Source organism: Lytechinus pictus, chromosome 1, assembly GCF_037042905.1.
Source record: "Lytechinus pictus isolate F3 Inbred chromosome 1, Lp3.0, whole genome shotgun sequence".
In the NCBI taxonomy this organism is placed as follows: domain Eukaryota; kingdom Metazoa; phylum Echinodermata; class Echinoidea; order Temnopleuroida; family Toxopneustidae; genus Lytechinus; species Lytechinus pictus.
This window is the reverse complement of record NC_087245.1, coordinates 32,073,853-32,099,037: the sequence shown is the minus strand read 5'-3', so window position 1 is coordinate 32,099,037 and position 25,185 is coordinate 32,073,853. Positions and strand designations below refer to the sequence as shown.

At 37.1% G+C, this 25,185-nt stretch overlaps 1 protein-coding gene across 1 annotated transcript in view; it reads left to right on the top strand.

The window, feature by feature from the left end:
* The first annotated feature begins 449 nt into the window (after positions 1-449).
* The window catches only part of LOC129265842 (potassium voltage-gated channel subfamily KQT member 1-like), a 48,414-nt gene continuing 23,678 nt past the window's right edge, over positions 450-25,185 (top strand). Inside the window, exons 1-2 of the mRNA XM_064100492.1 lie at positions 450-541; positions 2,181-2,936. Coding sequence (XP_063956562.1) covers positions 2,497-2,936 — 440 coding nt within the window. The 5' untranslated portion in view covers positions 450-541; positions 2,181-2,496. The remainder of the gene's footprint in view (positions 542-2,180; positions 2,937-25,185) is intronic.

Genomic DNA, 25,185 nt, shown 5'->3' with positions numbered 1-25,185 from the left:
AATATAAATTATATTTTGGACGAAAGTGTTTCCTTGTAAGATATTCTTCTATTCTTAGAATGATTTGTAGTAAGTACCGTCTTACAAATTACAAATTTAAGTGTTTGTAATTTAAATGCTCGGTGATCAAGTGCAAAAATGAAATATTGACCTATTCATTGTTTATTTATTTTCAAAATGTATACAATGACAACAATACAAATAATGCAGCCAAGGGCAGAAATATATGTGTTTATAATTTACTTTATTTGGGGGCGGTTGGGTTACTGAAATGTAAGTCCACTTAATTCATCTTTCATTCCATAATTTTTGCCCTTTTTTCTCTCCCTGTGGCTCTATCTTTCTCTCCCATTCTCTCTTCTTTCTGTACATGCACTTCCCTGTCATTCTGTCTCTTTCCTACTCTCTCTCTCTCTTTATTTCTTTCTCTACCCGTTATCTCTTTTTACAGGTTTACTCAACAATTTCGTATTTGAGCGAGCACATTGACAGGGACATCATCTGAAGGACATTTCATTCTTCAAGAAGCTCTTTTGCCCAAGTGAGATGCAAGGGCCAGTTTCATATAACTTGTTATAATAGCAAATTTGCAATAACAGTTCAAATCTATTGAAATCATTCAATCTTATTGGCTGATTGTAAATTTGTTACAGAAATTGTGCATTAGTTATTATAACAAGGCTCTATGTAACGGGACCCAAGTTGTGCAATCTTTTGATATTCTCTGTAGAAGAGGTTCCACGACATTTGCTCCTGTGACATTTGCTCCTGTCTTAATATCTCAGAGAGCACAGGGTTAAAGTTAGGATTGTTTAAGAGCTTTTGGTTCATAATAATGTAAGGTTTAGGGTTTATTTAGTTTTGGATATTGGTTTTTATGTTTGGCTTAACATGCAGATTTTCTATCGAAGCAATTGTCGCCGGAGCAAATGTCATGGAACCTTAGAAAAAGAAAAATGAAAAAAAAAAAGCAATTGTACTCTCTCCCTCTCATATCGAATCTGTTGATCATTCTGTTTACAATACACTGCTTCTAGCATTGTTTGTCAGGCCCACTCCCATGTCCTTCTCTCTTGTAATAAATAAAAATTCCAATGTTTTTTTCTAGGTGCTTTCATACTGACTCTATTACCAAAATACCCATTAATTTACACAAACTTGTCCAGGCCTCAAAATGAGCAGTAGTTATTTTCTGCATTCGTACCAAACAAAGACCCTTTTTTTATAAAGCTTTCATAATTGTGATCATTAAGCAAGCAAATGAAGCCCCTCAAGGTGCTCAGTGTGCTTTCTACTGTGATAGGATAATGCTCCTGATTGTTTTCACAGTGCCAAAATACCCAAGACCTTTAAAAATTGAGATTACTTACTATGTAGCATTTATTTTCTTTTGGGAATCATCATCATTCCGGACTTATAAACCCAGTTTTGCCCCCTTGAACGGGGGTGGCCGGAATCACCTCACAATTGCAGCCAATTGCCCTTACCCCCTCCCTCCACTTTGCCTGATTTAGTCCATCCTCAACCCAACCCTCCTATTCTCTTCCTTTCTGCCTCTTCCATGTAGTCCTGGACAAACCACACATCCACCCTCCGATCCTCTTTCTAACTCCTCACATATCAAGGAATTTTGATTCACACTGGCAAAAATACCTGGTTGGTGTTTCATAAAGCTGTTCTTAAGATACGAATGACTTTACGCACGACCGGTGATCCTTTCTTGTGCTATGTGATACCCCTATGTAATTGAGTTATGACCTAAGAACATGTTCCAGTCATACCAAAAGTAACTTTACGAACAGCTTTATGAAACACCCACCTGGTATTTTCTGATAAGAGTAGATCAGGGGGCCGTTTCATAAAGCTGTTTGTAAGTTAAGAGCAACTTTAAGAACGACTGGTGATCCTTGCTTAGGCACTAAAGCATTGACAATGAAAATACCATTTACCAAAAGAAAGGTTCACCCGTCGTTCTTAAAGTCGCTCTTATCTTACAAACAGCTTTATGAAACACCCACCAGGATAAGTTTCCCAATCAGGGAATTCCTCATAGTCTCAAAGTTCGAGTCAGCCTGATAGCATCTTATTTAACCTGCTTCCCTTTCTTAGTGGTAATGATTTTAAAATAGAGAAAAACAAAATGCTATCTTCAATAATGTCATGGTGATTTTTATTTTCAGATACTCCATCATCAGAAGACTGACCAAATTACCGTGGACTTACACAAGTGACTTCCAACCTGAAGGAAAGAGGGAACACAGGATGAAGTGATTGTAGTGAATAATAAATTTGACTATGAAAACTCTGATATATGATAAAGTCAATCATCAAACTTAGAAACTTGTCGTTGGAGCAAGGACAGTGCTGTGGCACGCTTTAAAGTAGTTTCCTCTTCCTAGTTTTTGCTGAGGAATCGAGCCATTTTTCTGCATCCGATGTGGAGGGTAACCAGTTCAAGCTGGCACCCAACAGGACACTCGACCGTGCATTGTCAAAATGTCTGCCGATAGCGGTGTCGACGAAACAGAAATGCAACCCCTTAACCCGGGCGGCAGCAGTGACACTCAAGCGGACTATGACGCCCCTACCGAGACGACCACGACCACCGCCACGAAGCTCAACAAGTCTGCGCTGTCCAGCCGACCCCAACGGGCCAGGGTGGGCTTCCTGGGAGTGGCGGACGAGGACGAAGACGACTTCGACGATGACGAACATTCAGAGATGCGTAAGAAAGTCAAACAGGAGTTCAATAAGATGAACGGGAGGTCATCGAGCACCCATGCCAGGCTGGCCCAGCAGCGGATGAGCCTGCTGGGAAAGCCACTTAATTACAGGGTTTCCAAGAGAGATGCAAGATTTAGGAAAGTACAAACTAGGATATATAACTTTCTGGAGAGACCCACAGGATGGATGGCAGTCTTGTATCATGTTTTAGTGTAAGTATTATACTTTCTTATGGTTTTATGATAATAAAAATAGAAGTTACATTATACTTTGCATTTCTAAGCATTTTACATATTATTATTACCCTGGTCAGTGGATCCATCATTCCTTATAGGCACCGTCTCAACAAATGCCTTCAAATGAATACACAGAGGAGATGATCTTATGTCGAAAGTATTTTGTAGCAGTCCAATTCGTTATTTTTATGCACCGACATATATGTCATGTTTTCGAGAAGTCACATATGTTCTAGTTTCACTTTCTCCGTTAAAAAAAAGTATTGAGTCAATATTGTCTATTGATTCATACCAAAGATTTAAAAAAGGGGATGTTCTGCCCTCTAGCCAGGCACTGGGCATTTTAGAACGGTAAAGGGTAATGATATCATTATGTTATGCAGGGCACATTGGAGAACGGTTCATTAGAACTGAAATGGTTACCCTGGGCAAAGAAAGCATTATAATGATTACTATCATTAATATACATAAGTAATCATTCAAGCACAATAGAAGGCTTTTACAAAGGTTTGCCTATCATCCATTCTCCCCATTTCTGCATACGTTTTCTTAATAATTAAGCGATACCAATGGCCTTGGCTTGTGGGAGTGCATGCTGAACTCTTCAGAAGTCTTCTTGGTAAAGGCCATGCCTTCCAGCGTCTGCGTCTTTAATCCATTTGATTGCCTTATAACTCTCAAGTGCTTTGCTTTCACAGGTTGAGAGGGATTTCCCCTATATTGTCCGCCTTCACACTCCTCGTATGCGATATCCATGTTAAATAACCCCCTTTACAGCTTCTGTGCAAACAGGATTATAGGTAGACATATAGAAGACGTGGAATAAGGTATCTGGGACTGAGCACTTTTTTTTAAATTGAGATGAAAATGGCACGAGAGGCCGTCAGCCTGCCTTGTGGGTGCTTAATATACATTATGGAAATTTTTATTGGTCGTATTAAGAACACAAGGAAAAGCTTATTTGTCATTCCTCTCTCTGATAAAGCACTTGTTTACTTTGAACTTCACCACCACACACAAAGAGCAAATAGGAAAAAGAAATAGTTGCGTGTCAATTTTAAAGATGAATCCTTGTGATGATATTGCCATCATCAAAGGCATCAATTACAATAAATTTCTCTTATTCCGTGTTGTTACCTTTTTCTGCATTTTATCTGTAGATTTTGATCATAATTAGTTGGATATAGATTGGAAGACTTCATGATCGTCATTCTCCTCACTAGAAATATGCTCCATATATGACAAATTGTGTTTGCCGAGGTTGAAATGGATTTTGTTTTAAATGTCTGTGTTTTGTGATTTATATTCTTTGAAGTTGTTTTTAATTTTATTTTCAAATTGTGCTTTTTATGTTGCATTTTTAAAGTGTTTGAATCGCAATTAACAATACTAGTAAATAAATATGAAGATAAGGCCAACCGCAAAGTTGATGATTTTGAAATATTGAATGGATGATAATATTGTTGGGGGGGGGGGGGACGGACGACACTTGTTGACCTAAAATGAACCGAAAGTGAGAGTCAGTCCAAGTCTCTCTCTCTCTCTCAATCATCGAAATAAACCAATACCAGTTGAATGTCTCAAGGGGGCTTGTCAAGAAAAATATTGATTCTGCTTGTCCTCCGTTTTCAGATGGTCCGTAGACCATGCCAATCACTTCCCTCCAACCTCGAATTCTTCATTTCTCTTAAACTTAAAGTCAGAACTTTCTTTTGAGTGGTTTCTTTTACCTTTCGAAGTGAGCCGTAATCTGGGGCTTACTCTTTAGAATTAGTTGACTCTCAAATTACGCACCATTATGGCTGATGTCTTGTGTTTCCCCTTTATCTCTGTTAAAAGCTTCTAACTGGCAAGCGAGGCAGACAGAAGTGCTATTTATGGCTTTGGTATATATGAAGAGCTTTTGTGGGAATTACCGGTAGTGCTTGGTGCAATGAAAGGCGTGCAAATAACTTGTAGCTTCTGAGAATCATTCTAATGTGTGCTGAAGTTTGTATTCATATAGAACCATTGAGTATCAACGTTTCTGTAACACGAGCATTAATGGGAGCATTACTGCTATTTTTACTCCCTTTAGTCTCGGTAAAACATGCATACTGATAAGTGATTGCCCTGCCCTACTATGATACGTTTGCCATGAGAATTTCTAGTTGAAAATTTAGCCAAGAGTTACCCCAAACAAGGGCCATTCACTTAGAGGCAAAGCTCAGGAGTGATTGGTACTATTGTAATCACCATGACTCATAATTTTTGACTATCACAAAAATATGATGCCATATTTACCTCTGCCAATTGAATAAAAAAGTAAAGAAAGTTCATGAAATGTAGGGGGAATTACCTTGAAAAGTCATAAATATTTTCTCTCTACATTGTTGAAATTATGGACTGCAAAACATACTCAAACAAGATGCATGTATTCTATTACCCCAAACATTTATGCAGTGCAAATGATAATATTCACTTATTTTCTAGCACATAACGCATAGCATAGCATGTCCGTATGCAATTATATGTAACAATAGAATTGAGTACAAAAGATAAATGGAATTAAAAAGCAAGTGGAGAGTGTTGGGCACTGACTTCATTACATGTCAAACAAATACTTTTTAGAGAGAAGACAATGGGGGTTTAAATGTGACTGCATAAACTCCTTTTTGTTACCCCGTGCGCGATAAATAACATCAATGAGGTACCACAAATCTCCTGCAGGTAGTCCCTAATGGCTGATGTAGGGCCAAGCCCATTTTATCTGACATGAACTTAAGCTGCCATCGCAGTTTTGCAGAGAGGTGATCGCTCATTGCCTTTCAGCCGCGCTGTATCGTGAGAGGGAGGCTGGGAGATGCTCCCGTTACATCTACGTGTTTCTACCGAGTCAAATCAGTTCTCCCGCCATCAAATATTCATCCACACCCTCTATTTATTCATGGTTTTTGCAGCTAGGTGTCCCCTGTGTACGTCAATGCAATTCAATACCGGTTTTGTTTCAAACATTTTAAATAATGGCAAATGTCAACTGATGTAATGAACTTGCAAGTTTACCTCAAAGCTTCTCGTGATTAGAGTATGCAGAATTTTTTTTCTTGGGGTGTTTTAAGATTTTCTGCCCAGTGTTTAAAGCTTGTTACATTAACATGATAATCACCAGCTAAGGTTAATAGCTTCCAACATCCAGCAATTTGATTGGTCAATAGAGATTGTTTTTAAAGCTTTGTATCATTTGTAAAACATTGAATTGAGTATCTAGGGAACTGATATTGAGTTCTGAAAAAGGAAGAAGTGACACATCCCTTTACCGCATTAAACATGAGTTCCCCCCCCCCCCCTCTTTGAGGCTAGGTATCCTTCTTCCCATTGGCATGCAGTAGTATAATTAACATTGTCATATGTATTCTGTGTGGGGTAAATCAAGGGGTCTAGGCTATCCAATCAAAAGGCATGCAACCACCAGCATCCTAATTACAGAGTGATAATTGCCTTTTATTCACCTCGTTGTTTGCAAAAGGCATTAATTCTGCATAAAGTATAGACATTATCCTCCTTGGTGACAGTTGGTTGATTGTACAGTTAATCATCTTGTCAAATGCTTTATCCAATCTTAAATGACATGTGACCTTGATTTTGGTGTGTGTTTCATAAAACTGTTCGTAAGTTAAGAGCGACTTTAAGAACGACTGGTGATCCTTTCTTGTAAATGGTAGAATTATTGGCAATGGTTTAGCGCATAAGAAAGGATCACCAGTCGTTCTCAAAGTCGCTCTTAACTTACGAACAGCTTTATGAAACGGACCCCTGGTATATAAAGACTTCAAATAACAAATACGATTTACCCTATGGTGGTGTAGCGGTTCTGACTCTTGCCTTGTAGTAAGAGGGTCGTGTGTTCAAATCCCACTGCAGCCTTTTGTCCTTTGCCTAGGCGTCAATCCACATTTTGCCACTCTCCACCCAGGTATTAAATTGGTACCTGGTAGGATGTGGAAGCCTATGTGATTTGCCTAGCAATTTAATTTGAAAATCTAGTTGAAATGCTCCCCAGGGAGTGGAGAAAGTGCATGCATTGTACATGTATGTGGGCAAGTTATGATCCAATTACTGGGGTAACAACATATCTGTATACCTTAAGAGTTATTGTTCAAATGTATTAAGCGGAATATTATTATCATCTTTATTTGTATTTCAGAGATATTTTTTGCAGTTGGTTGTCAGAATCATCTTTTCGATCCCAATGACATGAAAGTACCCGATGAATAAGTTTGAATTTAAAATTTGTATTAGCACAGCCTTTTCTATTAAAGTGAAAATGAAAATCCATATTTTATTGTTCGAAATAGACATGAAATGAAATACTCCGAAAATTTGCTTTGCCCAATTGATCGTGGGCGCGGCAGCCGCTGTGCAGTGCCAGATCGACGAGGCTCTATCCCTTTAATCGTTGAACGCCAAACAGGGTAGCAGCAACTCCCATCTTTTAACGTCTTTTGGTCTGAAGCGGCCGAGGTTTGAACCCCCGACCTCCCGGTTGTGAGACGGACGCTCTAACAACTGAGCCAACACACCGGTGTACTTAACTAATGCGTTTACATCTACACAAGATTACTCTATTGTATTTTCAAATTCATTTGTAGAAACAAACCGGAAATTCATTGACCAGGGTTCCTAGGCCATCAGGCAAAATTATCTTATTTTTTCCAGTCAGTGAAAAATCAGGGAATTTGATAAAAAAATACCTAAAATCAGAGAAAAATGCCTCAAATGAGGTAAAAATCAGGGAATTTTTATCAGCCCAAAAATCAAAAGCATGGTAGTCAGTCCGAATCTGTTATATTTTGTTGCATATCAACCTCTTTCTGTATAAGGTGAGGAAAGGCTGGCTGTATGGGGAGAAGGGAGGCCATTACATGCCTGTGTAATAGTACTAACTTAGTTTTTACATTATTGTTTTTATACTGAAAATACATGTAATTCACAGCAACAACTTAGAAAACATATGAAACTGGGAATGGGTTTTAATAATTATCAGGGAACTGTTAAACCTCATAAGGGAAAAATCAGGGAAATCTCGAAAAGGTGAGAACCCTCTACAAAATTTGACTCTTGCCTTTTATTCAAAATTTTGAGAATGGACTAAAACTGTTTGAAACATGTGTGCCATGTTGCCTATCATAGTATGCTCAAGCTACTAGTATGTGTTCATATCTTCATGAGATAACTAAATTTTATTTATTTATATTTTTGGAAATCATCCTTAGATCTAATCGTTGAAAATTGTTTTTTATGAAAATTAAGACAATTGACCAAATTTGAAACATATACGCGACCTTGTCTACTTTAATTGTATGTTTATATCTTCTTGAGATAGCTATTTTTATATGTAGTAGTGGAAATCATCCCAAACGTGAATTTAATGAATATAGCATTTTATTTCCCAAGACAATGATATTTAACTGGGAAATTCAACTGGGGAAAAATCAACTACCATATTTGTGTGAACACAGTCTTTGTCTGTTAAAGCTTGCTAGAATGATGTGTTCATATTTTCATTTGATAACGTACAGTATTTACACACTCATTTATATAAACCATTTATAAATCAATTGACAATAGCTTTTCATTCCCAAATACAGTAACATGATAGTAGACCTAAACAATTTTGAATTTTGTAGGAATGTTTTTAAATGCAAGTTCGTTTGAACGCAGCCTTGTATTAATACAGTGTACCAAGCTTATGTATTCATATTTATACATAAGGTATTTTGATATCATTATTACTCAATTCTGCAATAGTCATCATTATCTAATAATTTATGTTGATATATTTCAGCATATTCGCTACAAAATGGAACATAATCCATTTTTCATGCTGTTGTTTTCTTTTCAGAGTCACTGAATTTGGTAAAAGGTCAAAAATGATTAATCCTGCATTTATTATTCAGGTAAATGACAACCTCATCTATTTTGCTCCGAGAGTACACTCAGATGATTATGGCTGTACCACGATATCAATAGATAATTCATGATGTTAGAGTTAAGAGCTGCTCTTCTTATTCTGGAGTGGAAATAACCTTTAGGATAGAGCATAAGAAAAGGGAGTAAGAAGGATGTAGAAGGAGGAGGAAGAAGAAAAATGAGAGGGAGGAAGGAAAAGGGGGTGTAGTATATGACCTAAGAGGTATATTATGATATAAGATTGAAGGAAGAAGTCTGGAAATTATAGGAGGAAAGATAGATAGAATGTGTGAAAAGAAGAGAGAGAAAGGAGATCTTGAGATGAGGAAAAGTGAAATAAGATGGATTGGAAGGACAGATATTGCAAAATACATGTAATCCCATATTTGGCAATTCCGTTAAAATGACTAAAAAGTTTCTCGATTCATGATAGTATCAACTTGCCAAAATACATATGGTGATTTTTTTTCCTCTTAATAATAATGATAATAATAATAATAATAATAATAATAATAATAATAATAATAATAGTAATATAATAATATAAAGCAGTAATACGTGGCTTAAAACGCAAAGGTGGGAGCCAGGCTTAAGTGAAGCATATAGAGAGACACAAGCAAAGAGTAATGGGGAGAGACAGACAGAAAGACAGAGGAAGAGAGAGAGAGAGAGACAGACAGACAGACATAAAAAGAGACAAAGTGGTGGTGAGGGGAGGGGGGGAGTTATTGAGGGTATGGACACCAGCGGACTTGTTTTGAAGTAGAATTATTTATTAGGTTGATTGGCATATTTAGGTCAGTATTTAATCCAATCTAATAAACCGTCTGATGTACTTGTGCCTTTGAATCGGACTGTTATGACCATTGTCCCTCAATACTAGAGACAGATCTTAGATATCCAGTAATGAAACTAAATGTTTGAAACGATGAAAATATCATCTTGGCATTATAAAACCTGTCGTAATGCAATGGTAGTAACTTGACATTTTCACAGAACTGTAATCATACCGATCTTTGTTGTAAAGTTGAGTTGAAAATGGAGTCGAGTGGACATCGCAGGCATCACCATGTTAACGCGGCGTATCGCTACAACTACGGTCATCGGCATCCTCGTTGCACTTTTCATATCTGAAATAAAATCATAACTGTCATTTACCTTAACCAAAAAGCACTTTGAATGATGATTATGTAGAGTAATGTTCAAAGATGACATTATCACCCGAGCTGTTGGTCGCTAATTTAATCATTGGCTCGTGGTAAAGGGACACCGTGGCTGCTCAGAGTCAAGTGTCATTGCTTTCAGGACCAGATTTCTTCCGTGTATTGATGTTACTTAATGAGGTTGTACACTTGGGGCTGTCTGTCACTCGTAATGTAACTCAAAATAAAAGTAATGTGGCACTCTCTTAATTAGAAGAGTATGTTACCTAACATGCATATTTTATAACACAGATAAGTGTAACTGCTAAGGGGTTATTGGGGTCTTCGTCAGCCAATTCAGTTGCAAATAGAATACTTTCGTTTGGTATTGAACACTTTCATCACTTAAACCTACCAGTACCAATTTTCAATATTTAGTAATGAAAAATGTGGAGAATACTGACGGGTTCATGCAAAATTCTGATTTCTGAAGTGAAATGTTTGTGCTGTCCTATGGTATTTCTTTTAAAAATACTTATTTCTTCATCAAAATGCTGATTGTGGGGTTTTAAAATCCTGAAATGCTCCTGGCAGCTCTGTGAAAAATCTATCCATCAATATATTTTATATTCATGCAACATATTATAATATGTTATGAGTGTGAACGTATATGCATTTAAACATAACAACCTATTGACATATTGAATGTTGATATAAGAGAATTCAGACGTGGGAAATAACGTCCCATTTCCATACGTTGTATATGGATTTGTGAAGTCTTGTTTTAACATTGTTCAGAACGTCATCCCAGCCTGGTGCCTATCTTGCACAATCTATTGAGATTTCTTGACAACAATAAAGATGTTCTGATTGTGTGTAGCACTCAATTACAGTTGGGAAGAAACATGTATATATCCAAGCAGATAGATTGTACAACCCTCTGCTACACTGTAAAATACGCTGTTTAAAATATTAAGCAAGTTGTGTAAGCCCATCATGCTAACAACTATTGTTTAAGTTTTTAAACAAGTTGTTTAAACTTTTAAGCAGGTTGTTTAAGAATTTAAATGATTGTTTAAAAGTAAACAAAAGTTGTTTAAGAACTTAAACGATTGTTTAAAAGTAAACAAAAGTTGTTAGAATGGCAGGCTTAAACAACATGCTTAAATTTTAAACGTTTTTTTTTTACACTATGGATGTAATAATATTGTTGGATAAGATATGGTATTCCCGATGCTCCTACCATTCTGAGCAGATTTTTAGAATGCTTAAGGCCCCCTTGAAGATATAAATGTATAGCCTAGAATGTTAGCAAGCTTTTCTAGGCCGCCACCTGAAGGAACGATGGCATCAGTTCCTCAAATGCCTCTAAGTGGACCAGAGTAGCTGGGATCAAGTATATCTGGGTTATCTTATAAGCTATCTCATTGAGCTATCGACTCTCAGCTGCACCCAGGCATAGCCCATTTTGTACACCTCGTTTGCACGGGAGGCATTTGCTGATTTAGAGAAGGATTACGTCTTACACGTGTGGCGGAAAGGTGTAAAGGGAGTCGGTTTTTATGTGCATGCTATCTTGATAGGCCATTTTATTTAGCGATTAATTGCTAACTTTAGTGTTATGGGACCAAGATCTCTGCAGTAAAGTCAAGGTTGCAGGGAATGCTCCACTTTGTAGCAAAAACTGTTGTGTTAACAGGTTTACAAAGAGGACTACACCAGCTGTGGTGTTAAATTTACAGTGTTAATTCAACCCTTATGGGTATTATCACTCTATCACATTAGGGGTAGACCTATGCCATCTAAGTCTCTGTGAGGGTAACTTTATATAAAGACTATGGTGCTTACTTGGTGACTGAATATCTACACATAAAACCAAGCTTTCGATTGTCCTAGCAGTCCTAGTTCACCGGAAGTGGTGACACCGCTCGTTCAGTATCACGTTCGTACATTAATGAAAACAGTTTCGATTTAAGTCGACGTACCCGTACCAGGCCGCAGCGTATACCAGCGTTATAGTGAGCGGGCCGTGGGCCGATGCTCGGCCGGAGAATCAGGCGTAGCATCAGGCTACGAACCAGTGGGGCGACTGTGGGTGCAACATTTGCACTCTTGTGCAAAAAGGCGAGAAAAAAAACACAGTTGTTTGGAAATAGAACATCAATTACCTATCGGATATGTAGTGTCTGAAAACAGGACACACTAAATGTAATGGAAAAGCTGGTAACAAGCAGTAATTTGCAGTTTACCAGCCCTGCTGAATCAACCAAACTCGAATGTTGATGCGGCTTCATTCATTTTTGCTAAGCTTGGATGACGTCATCATGTACGAACTAGCGCTCGTTCGAGCACTATGACACCGAACGTCAAAACCCTCAAATATGAGTCACAGATTTGGGCAGTGAACGAGAAGGCTCGTCACAGATTACTTCGCGCATGTGCAGCGCTCCCAAAATTCCTTAATCTTGTACGTCCACATGGCTCGTCACAGAAAACGAAAGGTCTCTAAAGTTGATTGTATTTCTCTCACTCTTACAAATCAACAGCATTAATAGACATTGGCAATACCCATTGAGTTGGCCCTAAGAGAGGATGTAAACCTTCAGGTAACTTTCAAAATGGACTAACCACTTTAGGTTTCGTCAGAGCAGTGAGATAAAAGCGACCAATTTGTTCTCTTGCTACAATCTCCAAAACATATACCAAATATGCCAGGGGTACTTAGTGAATGTATGATACGTATGTGCCACGGTTGAGACCTCCATTTTCAGCCTAAGTTTCTGTTCCATAGCATCACCAATTCAGAATGCCATATACATTCCTATTTTTTCCCATTCCGGAGACCCTCAAATTTGTGATTTCTTGTACCAATGCATGTCCATCATGAAGGACTGATCCTGTGAGAGCGGCGAGTTCGATCGGCGGATAGCAATAACGGCGGGCCCCAGAAGCTCCCTGCGCGCCTGCAGCTAGCCTGTACTAGCGATAGCAGACGCGCGCACATTTTTTACGTAGCCGCTACCAATTATGCATACAATCTCATGAGTTCCAGAGACCCCCCCTTTTTTTATGTGGTCAATTCCAGAGCAGTGTATTGTTAGCAATCGTTGATCAAAGAGCCATTCCAGAGACCCCTGTTTTCAGACCAAGATTTAGGTCCAGAGCCTCCTACATGTATGTTTTTACTTTGGCGCGGCACATAGGTATCATGTTATAATTCAAATACCCCCCAAATATGAAGCATTGCCTTGATTATCAGAATCAGGTGTAACCTCATGAATTAATAGAAATACAAACAAAGGAAACCAAAGAAAAAAAATTTTGGGGAAAGCCCTTGCATTACTCCCTGTACTAGTTCAATGTATAGTTTCACATCTCTGTAGACTTTTGAATCTGTAAAATGCTACTTAAAATCACAATGCCCACAAAGTATCAGGTATAATGTATTTCTTTAAAGAATACCATTTTCTCAAGTTCTTTGAATATTGTGTGCTGAAGCAAGACACACCGTGAAGTTCTATTTATTACCTTCATGAACACACTGTATACAATCGTTACAGTGTCTAGGAGGTAATTTGATCGTGTGTAGGTGGTATCATATTCTTCCCCTTAATCCAGAGTATTTGATGAGTCTTTGATCTGAGGATTAGTATCATAAGGTCACGAGATCAAAGTCTCGTTTTACTTGATACCGGCTGCCTCCTTCGCATCAAGCAAACAAGCAAGCAAGCATGTGGGACTATGAATAAGAGGCGATCTGTTCACCTAACTTTCCATACGCTACTAAAGGTTTATTCTATGTCGATACTAAAATTTAAACAGCAACATGAATCATGTTTCAAAATGCTAATAAAAAACACAGTATGCAATCGTGATCAGCGGTGCACTGTTCAGGTTTGATACGATACGCTACTAAAGGTTTATTCTATGTCGATACTAAAATTTAAACAGTAACATGAATCATGTTTCAAAATGCTAATAAAAAACACAGTATGCAATCGTGATCAGCGGTGCACTGTTCAGGTTCGATAATTTGAAAATGATTAAAATTATGTCAATTGTCTTTGAATTTTTGCTCTCAAAAACTATCATAAGTGCACCTTCCACTGTGAGAGCACATTTAAAAACATTTAAAACTCTATCACGTTCAGTGTCACATTTTGTTGCATTCACAGTATTGAAGGTGGTAAACTCTAAGGTGATCGTGATTCAAATTGTACCTTTTTCAGCATCAAAATTTTCCTCCAAATCAAGATCTGAAAGACGTTTACCTTTATGACTGGGAACGGGGGACATTGAACATTCTCTCTGTTTCTCATTATATCTGCATTTTGTAATTTTGTTTTGAATCATGATTCATGTTGCTGTTTAAATTTGAAAATTGACATTGAATCCAACCAATCTTCCGTCTCAGCAAAATTATGGTAATTTAGGAAAATACAAGCAGCCTAAATGATTTGTGCATTTTAATTTGGCAGTTCAAGCATCATGACATTCTATTTCCACATTTTACACAAACCCACCGAACACCACATCCATTGTGTGAGTAGTTTGGTCTTGATATTTGAACAGTGCAAAAACTCTGGTATTGATTGGTGTATATAGAACACTACACCATTTTGATTGGGTGTCTAAAATGGGGTGTTAATTCAACAACTATGAATGTTGTCACAACACCTTTGGTTACTATTACACTCTTTGGTGTTATGTATAATCTCTATGGAGTAATTTTAACACCTCAGGGTGTGGCCCTTCAGGAACACAACTGGTGTTGGTTTTAACACCCCAGTAACAGATTCTGTCTCCAATACCTTCCTTTTGAAAAAAATCCCTCTTTTTTTTAAATCAATTGAAAGAGAAAATTTTCTAGTTTGGTTTCTTAAAAGTATACTGAAAACATAACAATAACCTGAAGTTTTAAAGCCCATCACAGACTACAATTTTTTTCCTGCAAATGATTTTTCTGTAAGACCACTTTCTATTACATCTAGTGTGCCCTTGGGAATTGCTTTCATATCCTGTCAGGGATACATGTATGAATCCCTTAACAAAATTACAAGATGATAAATGCCCGGAGTGGTCCATGGGGAGCTTTTCTCCTTTGGAAGAAGATCAAAATTTACCAGGTACCCATTGTAGGTTTTTTCCCTGTGGTTACATATAACAAGAATATATACTACCGGTATTCTTGATTTGTTCCGTATTTTTATATTTTATCTAATTCAATTTACATGTATTGTTTTCTTTTGCGGTGATATCATTCATATGATGCATTCTTCAGAGCATATCAAACATTATGGTGATTACTTTATTGGCATGAATTGTATACCAGTAATATCATTCCGTATGTACAGACATGATTTTCTACCAATTTCTAATATTTCATAACGCTGGAGAGAAAGATTGTTATCATAAAGCAGATTGCATGAAAAAATGTCACGCCAAATTGAAACTCATCCAAATAATATGTTTATGAAGAAGAATTTTTTTTTTTGGGGGGGGGGTTGGGGTTGGGGTTAGGGGATGAGGGGATTGTCAAAGTCTTGATGAGGAAGTAAGAAAATAAGGAATGTTCTCAGACAAAGCGGAAGCTGCTTGCAATTACCTCCTTCAATTCCCTACTTTCCCATGCCCTACTATGAGGCCGTTCTCATTACGCTTTCTAAAACTAGTTTATTGGAAACCGATTCAGAAAACCAGTTTGGAAGATCGCTTTGCTATCCTTCCCACTTGATCACACGAAAGTGGTTTTCAAAATCTCTTCACATAAAGCGATCTTGTTGCTATGGAAACGCTCTCAGTGGGGTGACACGTTTGGCGCGAAATTCAAAACCGCAGCGTAGGCATTCTACACCTGTCGTGTGGAGTAGCGCGCTCAAAATGTGCGAAGATCGCTTCCCGAAGAACGGTTGTGTCCTCACTTACGCTAAAACCAGTTTAACGAGGCAAAGCGATCTTGAAAACTACATCGCGAGGTGGACTTCTGAACCGGTTTGGAAGATCGCTTCCAAGATCGCTTCGACCTTTCTCATTACATGTTAAACTAGTTTCCACTAAACTAGTTTTAGGAAGGTAGTGAGAATGGTGTCTATATTTAGTATCTGCTACTTATTCATTAGCACATTTAAAAAAAAAGATTTCAGTATAGAAACTGATTGAACATTACTATTGCCTCTTTATTCTTCATGTCTATTTGTGAAGATTTTTTTGGACTTGATGACAATGAACAGAATACATGATTTACGAGAAGCAGCCCAACCTAGCCCAACCAATTTCTTGTCAAATTTCATCAAGATCTAGACATTTGATATTTGGGACAGCTTATGTTTGGCTTTAAAAAGAAAAAAAAAGAAATTGGGGATTTTCCCTCACTGCTTTATTAAGTCGCTTGCGGAGACATCATCGCATCTAATGACAAAGAAAAGTGCAGTTAATCTTTCTTTTCTTTCACAGAGTTTTTGTTGGATGCTTTAAATAACACCCATTTCTGTTGATTGCTTATCATTCATTATACAAGTATCTTATGCAGACTTTATATCCTCCAGGTTTCTTATTTAACCACTCTTTGCTTTAATATATTTATAAAAAGGAATTCTTGCGAATCCTTTTGGCATCAGTGCATTTTTATGTAACTTAATTCATTTTAAAACTACCAGTAAACTTTAGCAATGGAAGCATAACAAGGACAGCTGTCACTATCATGTTATAATAAATTTACTGTGCCATATAATTGGTTTTTCATCCCTATCATTATATATGAAATATATACCACACACATTTTTGACCTGTTCGGGTTTGGTTATTTTTTAATATATATGCATAAAGTAGTTTTATGCAAATTTTGTGATTTTAGTGACAACTTTTACATTAAAAAATCATACTTTTAACTAATTAACCAAAACAAGGAGTGAGTTTAAAACATTTGCATCATTGAAGTGGTGGTCTATAGGTTGTCAATTTAATGCCTTAATAGAAAGTAGTAAAAGAATTGAAATGAGTGAGATGAAATAGTATAAGTGAGCGTGTCCTACTGTGCTGAAATTGCTTCTAATTTGTACCGCCCGCTAGCTTCACTTGTGGGCATTCCTAACTACATAGGTGGTACAAACTTCAGCTCCTGACGGATGTAACATGCACTGCAAAAACGCCGGTGCTTATTCAACACCAGCCTGGTATCTATCGGTCCACACCAGAGAGGTGTAGAAACAACACCAGTTTGGCGTTAGGCTAACACCAATTTGGCACTTAAGCAACACCAATTAGTGTTAAATCAATATCGGTTTGATGATTTTAAATGGTGTTGTTTCAACACCTCTCTGGTGTTGACCGATGTAGATACCAGGCTGGTGTTGAAATAACACCGGCGTTTTTGCAGTGTGTAGGTCTTCTACTAACTGAAGCTAAATCAGTCCTTGTTCATATTGTGTGGTCAATCCCCCATTGATGTTCTTGTAGATGTTACCATGTTCCGAAACCTCTTTCAATCCCCATCATCAGATCTGCGGAGGGCGGGATGGGAGAGGGTTGAAATTTCAAGCAGCATTTACGGTATAACAGATCGGTCCGGAATTTTCATTGGGATCTTCCCCAAGTAGAAAACATCCATTTTGAATTGTGGGGAGAGTGAGAAAAGCATACGTAGCATGGCTTGCAGTCTTGGGATTCGTGCAATAGGGTCTTACCTCCTCTAGACTTTTTTTTTGTTTCTGCAAAGAATTGTTTGCTGACTTCTAGACTAAAAGATTCATTTTTCCCATCTGGCCCAATCTGTAGGTTTGCCAAATGGTAGTCTTCAAACTGATTCCCTAATGGGAAATTCCATACTGTTCACAATCCATTCTTCTCTTCTTTCACAATTCTCTTACTTTTGTCATTTATCTTTGAATTTTGGGGGAAAAACCCAATGAATAAATAACAGTCATCAATCTTCAATGGGTGTTATTTAAGAGTGATAATTCAATGTTAGGTAAACTCTTTTTCCTGCACCTTTAAGGGCTGCCTCATGTACGGTTTTCCTCTTATACCTTTTGACTTGTTTAGAATGAGTAATAGGTGCACATTTATAATTGTATAAAAAATAGTGATGACAAATCATTTACTTCTGTCACCATGACATCAACTTAGGCAAGTTCTTTCTTTGTATCACTAAAAGAAATCATGAGGTAGATTCATTTTCACCCTTGAGTTTGCTCTTGGAATCAATACATGGTCTCATTTATTGAGTAACAGATCTATAAGCGTCCATTGTGATTCATATAACCCTGATAATAGAGCTCAGAGCTATACAGATCTATGGCTGTATTTTATCAACCCACAATTTATTGTTATTAGTCATCTATTCAAGAACTGCGAGTATTGAAACTGCAATTTTGATTGGTATACATTGAGGACTGCATCATGATTTTCCAAATGGGAGGGGGGCACATTTTCTTTAGGAAAATTTGACAAGCAAAAAAAGTATTAAAAAAAGTTTTTGATAAAAATTGAAGGTAATTTTCTCCACCTAAGATTTGACAAGCCCCCCCCCCAAAAAAAAAAAAAAAAAAAAAAAACTGTATGCATGACATATTCCCATTAGATATATTTGCTGTGACTCTCAAGGGAGGGGGAGCACACTAGTTTATTAAATGCTTATTTATATTAAAAATATTGACCATGGCTCTCAAAAGGGGGGCACGGGTTGGATGTGCCCCCCCCCTCCAGATCCGCCTCTGATTACAACATGTTCGTGTGGTGTGAAGTTCTTTCCCTAGGGGTGGAATTTTAACACATCATAGTGTGGTCCTCTAGGAACACTAACTGGCTTAGAAACCTCAGTTTTAACCCCCCCCCCTCATTTGTTTTTTGTAATAAAGGGGACAAAATATAGAAAAAAAATTCTCGGTGAAAGTTTGATGAAATTCCACCAAACAATATAGGACTAATGTTTTTTAAAGCTTTGATTGTGTGACTTCACAGATGAGTATCTACTCCCTCTGTGGTGTGATATAAATTGCCATGTTCTGAAAAAAAATGAAAGTAATTTTATTTTGATGGTGGATATATCATAAGACATATATCATTTTATACTCCTATAAGAAAAAACATTGTTCTGCATCATGATTCATTTAAAAATTATGGAATCTTTATTATGTAATTATATATGGGGGAGCTGCTTGCATATATATATATATATATATATATATATATATATATATAAAACATTACAAATTAAAATTTTAAAACTTTGTAACTCTCGTATCCTTCTGAGGGATATTCATCAAACCTTTAACAATATTTATCTCTGATTGTTCTTTTTTTTCATTAAAATCAACATATTGTCTGGCTGAACTTCCCCTTTATTCTCACAAAACAAACAAATAAAAATGGTCAGGTCACTTTAATGCAGCTTTGTGATTTTGTTTTGTATGCACCTGACAGACATTTCAACTAAAGTGGCTGGCATCCTGCATGCATAATCTCCAATATAAGCACCTTTCGCTTCCCTCAAACCTGTCAATGTGGGAAACCACCAAACCAAACCAATGTCACTGCCAATGATTGGGTATCATAGCGTATAGCTTCTCTTAACCTTTTTTTTTAAACTGTGTCTCGGCGGCGATGATGGTGGCGGTGACATTGGCATTGAGGTTTGGACAATTGGTGTAGATTTACAAACCTTCTTATTTAATGTTTAGTTTAAACCTTAGAGTATGTGCTGTGAATTGATGAAGTCTTCTAAAGTGGTAATTATATTTGTTTATAATGATAGATGCGTTACTCTTACCTTATGTTAAATCTTTTAAGCGCTCTGCAAAAAATGCAGCATAATTACCCCATCAGCTTCAGGCAGAACAGCTGTTACATGTAGGTGCACCAGACCTGCCAACCAGTACGTTTTAGCCGTATTTAGTACGTTTTTGCAACCAAAATACGGCAGTACGTTTTTTCTTTAAAAAATATGTTTTTTGTATTAAAAAAAAAAAAAAAAAAAAAAATCATCTCTATATGTCTCTATTTCATAAAACGTACACAAATATGGTTATTAGATCAATGTAATTTCAGGGAACTTGTTTTTTTTTCAATCATTTTGTAAAAACCAGGGTGAGATATACACAAGTTTCAATGGTTTTTTTTTTCATCTGCAAGAGCAGTGCGCATTTTAGCTTGCATGCAGCTTGAGCGCCGTGATGGGTGATTGCGCCAAGCATTTTATTATGAAATACACTTTTTTGGGGGAAAATACATTTTTTTGTATCACAGAATACAGTTTTTCATTCCCAGAGGTTGGCAGGTCTGGTGCACTGCATCTCAAGGATTGAATCCTGCCAGGTTCCCCTTTCCCTCACCTAGGTTGTGTTTAGCACAATATGAATAGATCTCTTACCGAAAGAAAATGATGACTGGAGCTGGATTTGAACCCATGACCCCCTCAATAAGAGACAGGGGTCATATAACCACTACCCCTTTGCATATTTGCGATATAATGGGGCAGAAGGAATGTAATCACCCCTAGGCCTATCAATTTGAAGCTTGAGAGTGGACAAACCTGGTAGGTGTTTCATAAAACTGTTCGTAAGTTAAGAGCGACTTTAAGAACGACTGGTGATCCTTTCTTTTGGTAAATGGTGTATTCATTGGCGATGGTTTAGCACATAAGAAAGGATCACCAGTCATTCTTAAAGTCGCTCTTAACTTACGAACAGCTTTATGAAACGGCCCCCAGGGCCCATTGCATAAAAGATACCATTATGGTAACTTTGCCATCCAATGATAACTGGTCTGGAATCCTTGATTTTGATTGGTTGGTGATCGGTGTTACCATGGTAGTTACCATTGGATGGCAAAATTACCATGATCCTATTAAGTTTTATGCAATGGGGCCCAGGAATGGAAAGAAGAAAGGAATATGTTGTTACTAAGAAATAGAACTTCACTGCAAATCAAAGTTAGACTCTCACAGTTGGAAACTATTTTCTTAATGAGAAGTCATGAAGTCACCAGGTTGTATTGGCCATCAATACATGTCTCATACTGTGCCGTTTATATCATTAACCTCCATTTTCTCGATCCTGACACGAAGCTCCTGATATTTTTTTCTTGTCAGAGTACTACACATGATACTCCAAGACAACTTCTTTCATACAAGCTGCTTGTTCTTTTCTGGGCTCTTTGTTCTAATAGTTTTCAAGGATTTTTTTATCGGAAGATATCAGATAGCATTGTCTGTAAGATTGTTGATAGTTGGACTATCTTCACCATTTAAAGATTGTGTTTTTGGCGTTGGGATGTGTATTTTTATCTCTTCTCACTACATATTCTATATATCATACCTTGGAAGTTGGCGGAAAGTTATTTTAAAACTTGTTTGCCCCTTTTATACCTGTGCAGTGAAGGGTAGTCAAGGGCAGTCAAGTGCTTCATCGTGATTTAACTTGTCATTTCTCAGTGACCAACTTCCCAGGTTATCTTTGCAAGATGGACATTCTACTGAATTCATCATCTTTCTCTTTCTTTGAATTGGCCCCTTAAGTCAGTGGATTTGGGAAACGTTTTTATTTTTCTCTCCTTGAAGATTTCCTGCTTACATTTACAAGCTTTGTATATCATTTTAAAGCTTTCTGTAGGATCACATCCACGACATCCGTCAGAGTGGTGTCGGTTTCTGTTTGTCTTCTATGGGTAGTGTTGGAGATTTTCTGCCTGCGGATTTTGGAAAGACTCTGTGCATTCCCATTCCTTACTCTTCTGCATTGAAAAGTGCTATCATTCATTGTATTTTTTATAGCTTTGGTTTTTGCTATTAACCATAGCTATCCTTGATGATTGGGTCATTCGATCAATTTTTTGAAATCCTTAAGATTCAATTTGGAAGCTAAATTGAGCTCAACAAAATAAGGACAGGGAGTGCAACATAGAGATATTGCTGAATGTTTCCCATTTATTTTAACTTTGTTAGCCATAAACTTATACTTTATAATTGAACATTCAATGTATTGGTCGCAACTTTTATGTTGAGAGAGCACTGATGTAAAGCTTGACTGGTATTTTGACTTCAGGTTGGTATTTTTGTCTCGCCCACCAGAGGTGAAGGCGAGACTTAGGGATCCAAATGTCGTCCGTCACAAACCTAATGACACATAACTCCACAACCGTAAGTCGCTTTTCAACCAAACTTGGATGGTAGATGGACTTGGGGGACCTGCATGTTATGCTGCAGTCGGAGGTCACATGGTAAGGTCAAAGGTCATTTTCAGGTCAACGTTAAAGTTTACATGCAAGTCAAAGTTAAAGTTTACATGCAAGACTCTCTTATGACACCTAACTCCGCAACCGTAAGTCACTTTTCAACCAAACTTGGATGGTAGATGGACTTTGGGGACCTGCATGATACGCTGCAGTCCGAGGTCACATGGTTAGGTCATAGGTCATTTTCAGGTCAACATTAAAGTTTATGTGCAAGGCTCTTATGACAAGTGTTATACCATCCCAGTCATTTCACAATGAAGTTTCGATACAATTCTGTTGCGTGCCCTCACAAATCACGATATTTCTGGTTATTTTCATAAGTGGGCGAGACACAAAATCGCTTTTGCCTTGTTTTATTTTTTGCTGGCAACAGCAAGAAAGGAATGCATATACTGCATGTACATTGATATCATAATAAAGCAATAGGACATTGTTTTGTTTGTAAATCAAGGAATGAACCGAGTGAAACCTTCATGAAAGTCAAGTATACTTTTCTAACATGTAACCAAAGAACCGGGGTCAGTTTCAATAAGCTCCTTTGGGTCTGATAGAGGGTGTGAGAAATGATGTAAAAACATCTGCTGCATTGATGTAACTGTGAGTTTGTGGTTGCTATTAGTGCCACATTGGTCTTTTCTAACTCGTCTGCTCCGTTCACATCAAGATCAACTTGACTTGTAATCTAGGGTGTCTTTGATGGGTCCGTTAGTGACTTTCTCCAACCTATGTCACAGACAATTAACTGCTTTAAAACTTTACTGAGAAATCATTGCATCTGATTATTGCATTGGTGTATCTGGATTTCATTGATGAAGAGGCACATAATTCTCTGAAAATTTTTCATGTATCATTTTCGTGTGAAGTCATAAAAGTTGATTTTTGCACAAGTTGAAAATAACCCAGGCAAGCAGTATAAGAGACCAGCAATAAAAATTATGAAATTGATAATGGAATTTAAAACAAATTTGAAGGGAAGGGATACATTTTGCCAAGTGTTGGCCAAGTGGGTGGGCAGTAGGCAAGAGCTTTCTACTGTTTTATTGGCTACAAACAAAACTAATTCATCTGTGTAAAGCGTTAAGAACTCTATGAAATGCTCCTCTTTGTCGATAGATCAGCGTTGACGCGTTATAGTCTTGTGGAAAAATTGCTAGATCTGAATGGGTCTTTAAACAGGTTGCAGGAGCCTGAGGTTTTCTAAAGTTTCTCCAGGCCTGTCCATGCATCGGTTTAGAGAAGGGTTGTGGTTGCAGTGGTCAGCACATCATCAAGGAAAGGAAAGACTTTATATTGCCTGGATGGGGTGTCCATTTCCTTGCTCAGGGTTGATGCTTATTTGTATCCCCTCTTGAATTTATTATGTGCGGAATGTAAACAATTGTTTTTCAGATGTAAGCAGAGCTCATTGTTTCAAAGGTTATGTTCTAGCTTTCTGCAGCCTGAAATTGATAGTAATTGATTTCTACTTTGTTTTTGTTTTGCATTCAGATTCTGAATATGTTCCTTATCTCTCATTCTCTTTCTGTCTGTCTCTCTCTCTCTCTTTCTTTTCCTCTCTTTCATTTAAAGTATGTATAAGAAGATACAACTGTAAAATAGGGGAAATTAAAGATTGAGAAATCAGGCTTTGTATGGCCATAACATATAGCAAAGATTATTTTCCAGTTGAAAATTAAAGCATGCTTTGTAAAGAAGAGATATTCATCATGCCTGAATAATCACAACTTTGATCTAAAGTCTGTGATGAAAGCTTACCAATATGAGTATGGTGTTTTCAACGATGTCACAGAAAAGGAAGTTTCAGAGACCTTTGAAATGGTGTATGTGCAAGAAGCACATGTACATACCTCCCATCTATTATATGCTATATGGTATTACTCGGTAAGAAAAATTATTATTCCCATCATCTTTTCAAATAGATATTGCCATTTGCATGTTTTGCCTATATACATCCCTCCTTTTAGATTCTTTGCTGTATTCTGAGTGTTCAGTTTTTTTTCCTATCTGAGAATTGGTACAAACTTTTGAGAGAAGTAAATAGTAAGGATTTTCATGGAAAATTTCATTTTTGCTTTGGTCACATTTTTAAACTTTAACAATGTGTCAAAATACAGTTTACAAAAGCAATAACAAATTAGATTTATCCATGTATAAGTGGAAAAACACAATCTGGTATGTAAATTGAAATAAATTTTACATTGGGGTGAACTTCACCTTTAAAGCTTCCCTTCCTCCAGTTCACTGACTCATTCTTTTGAACATTTTTTGTGTTTTTCCTTAGTGACTATTGGGTCCTGTCTCCTATCTTATTGATTGATATTAAAAAAACAATGACATATGTAAATTGAAATCAGTTTCACATCAGGGAGAACTCCCTCCGGCTCACTGACTCATATTTTTGCTCATATTTTGTTTGATACCTTAAAGACTGGAAGGTCCTGTCTCTTATCTTATTGATTTATGTTTTACAGTCTGTCTGGTTGCCCTCAGCATTCTTACCCTTATCCCTTTCCTGTGTCCTCCCAAATTTATGACCAATCAACAATTTTGCTCAACGCATAACTTCCATGAAGCTGAATAATGAGAGCGAGATAGTAACTATAGAGCTTTCCACAAAGGTCCATTATTTTTGTTTCATTGTATAATGCATTGTGATGACTGTTTTTTTTTCACTTAAAAAAGATTGCATACAAGAAGGAAATAGGCTCAAGATTAGTAATAATTATAGCGTTAATGATAACGATGCTGCTGGTGATGATGATGATTTTACTACTACTACTACTACTAATACTACTACTACTACTACTGCTACTACCACTACTACTACTACTACTACTACTACTACTACTACTACTACTACTACTACTACTACTACTACTACTACTACTACCACTACCACTACCACT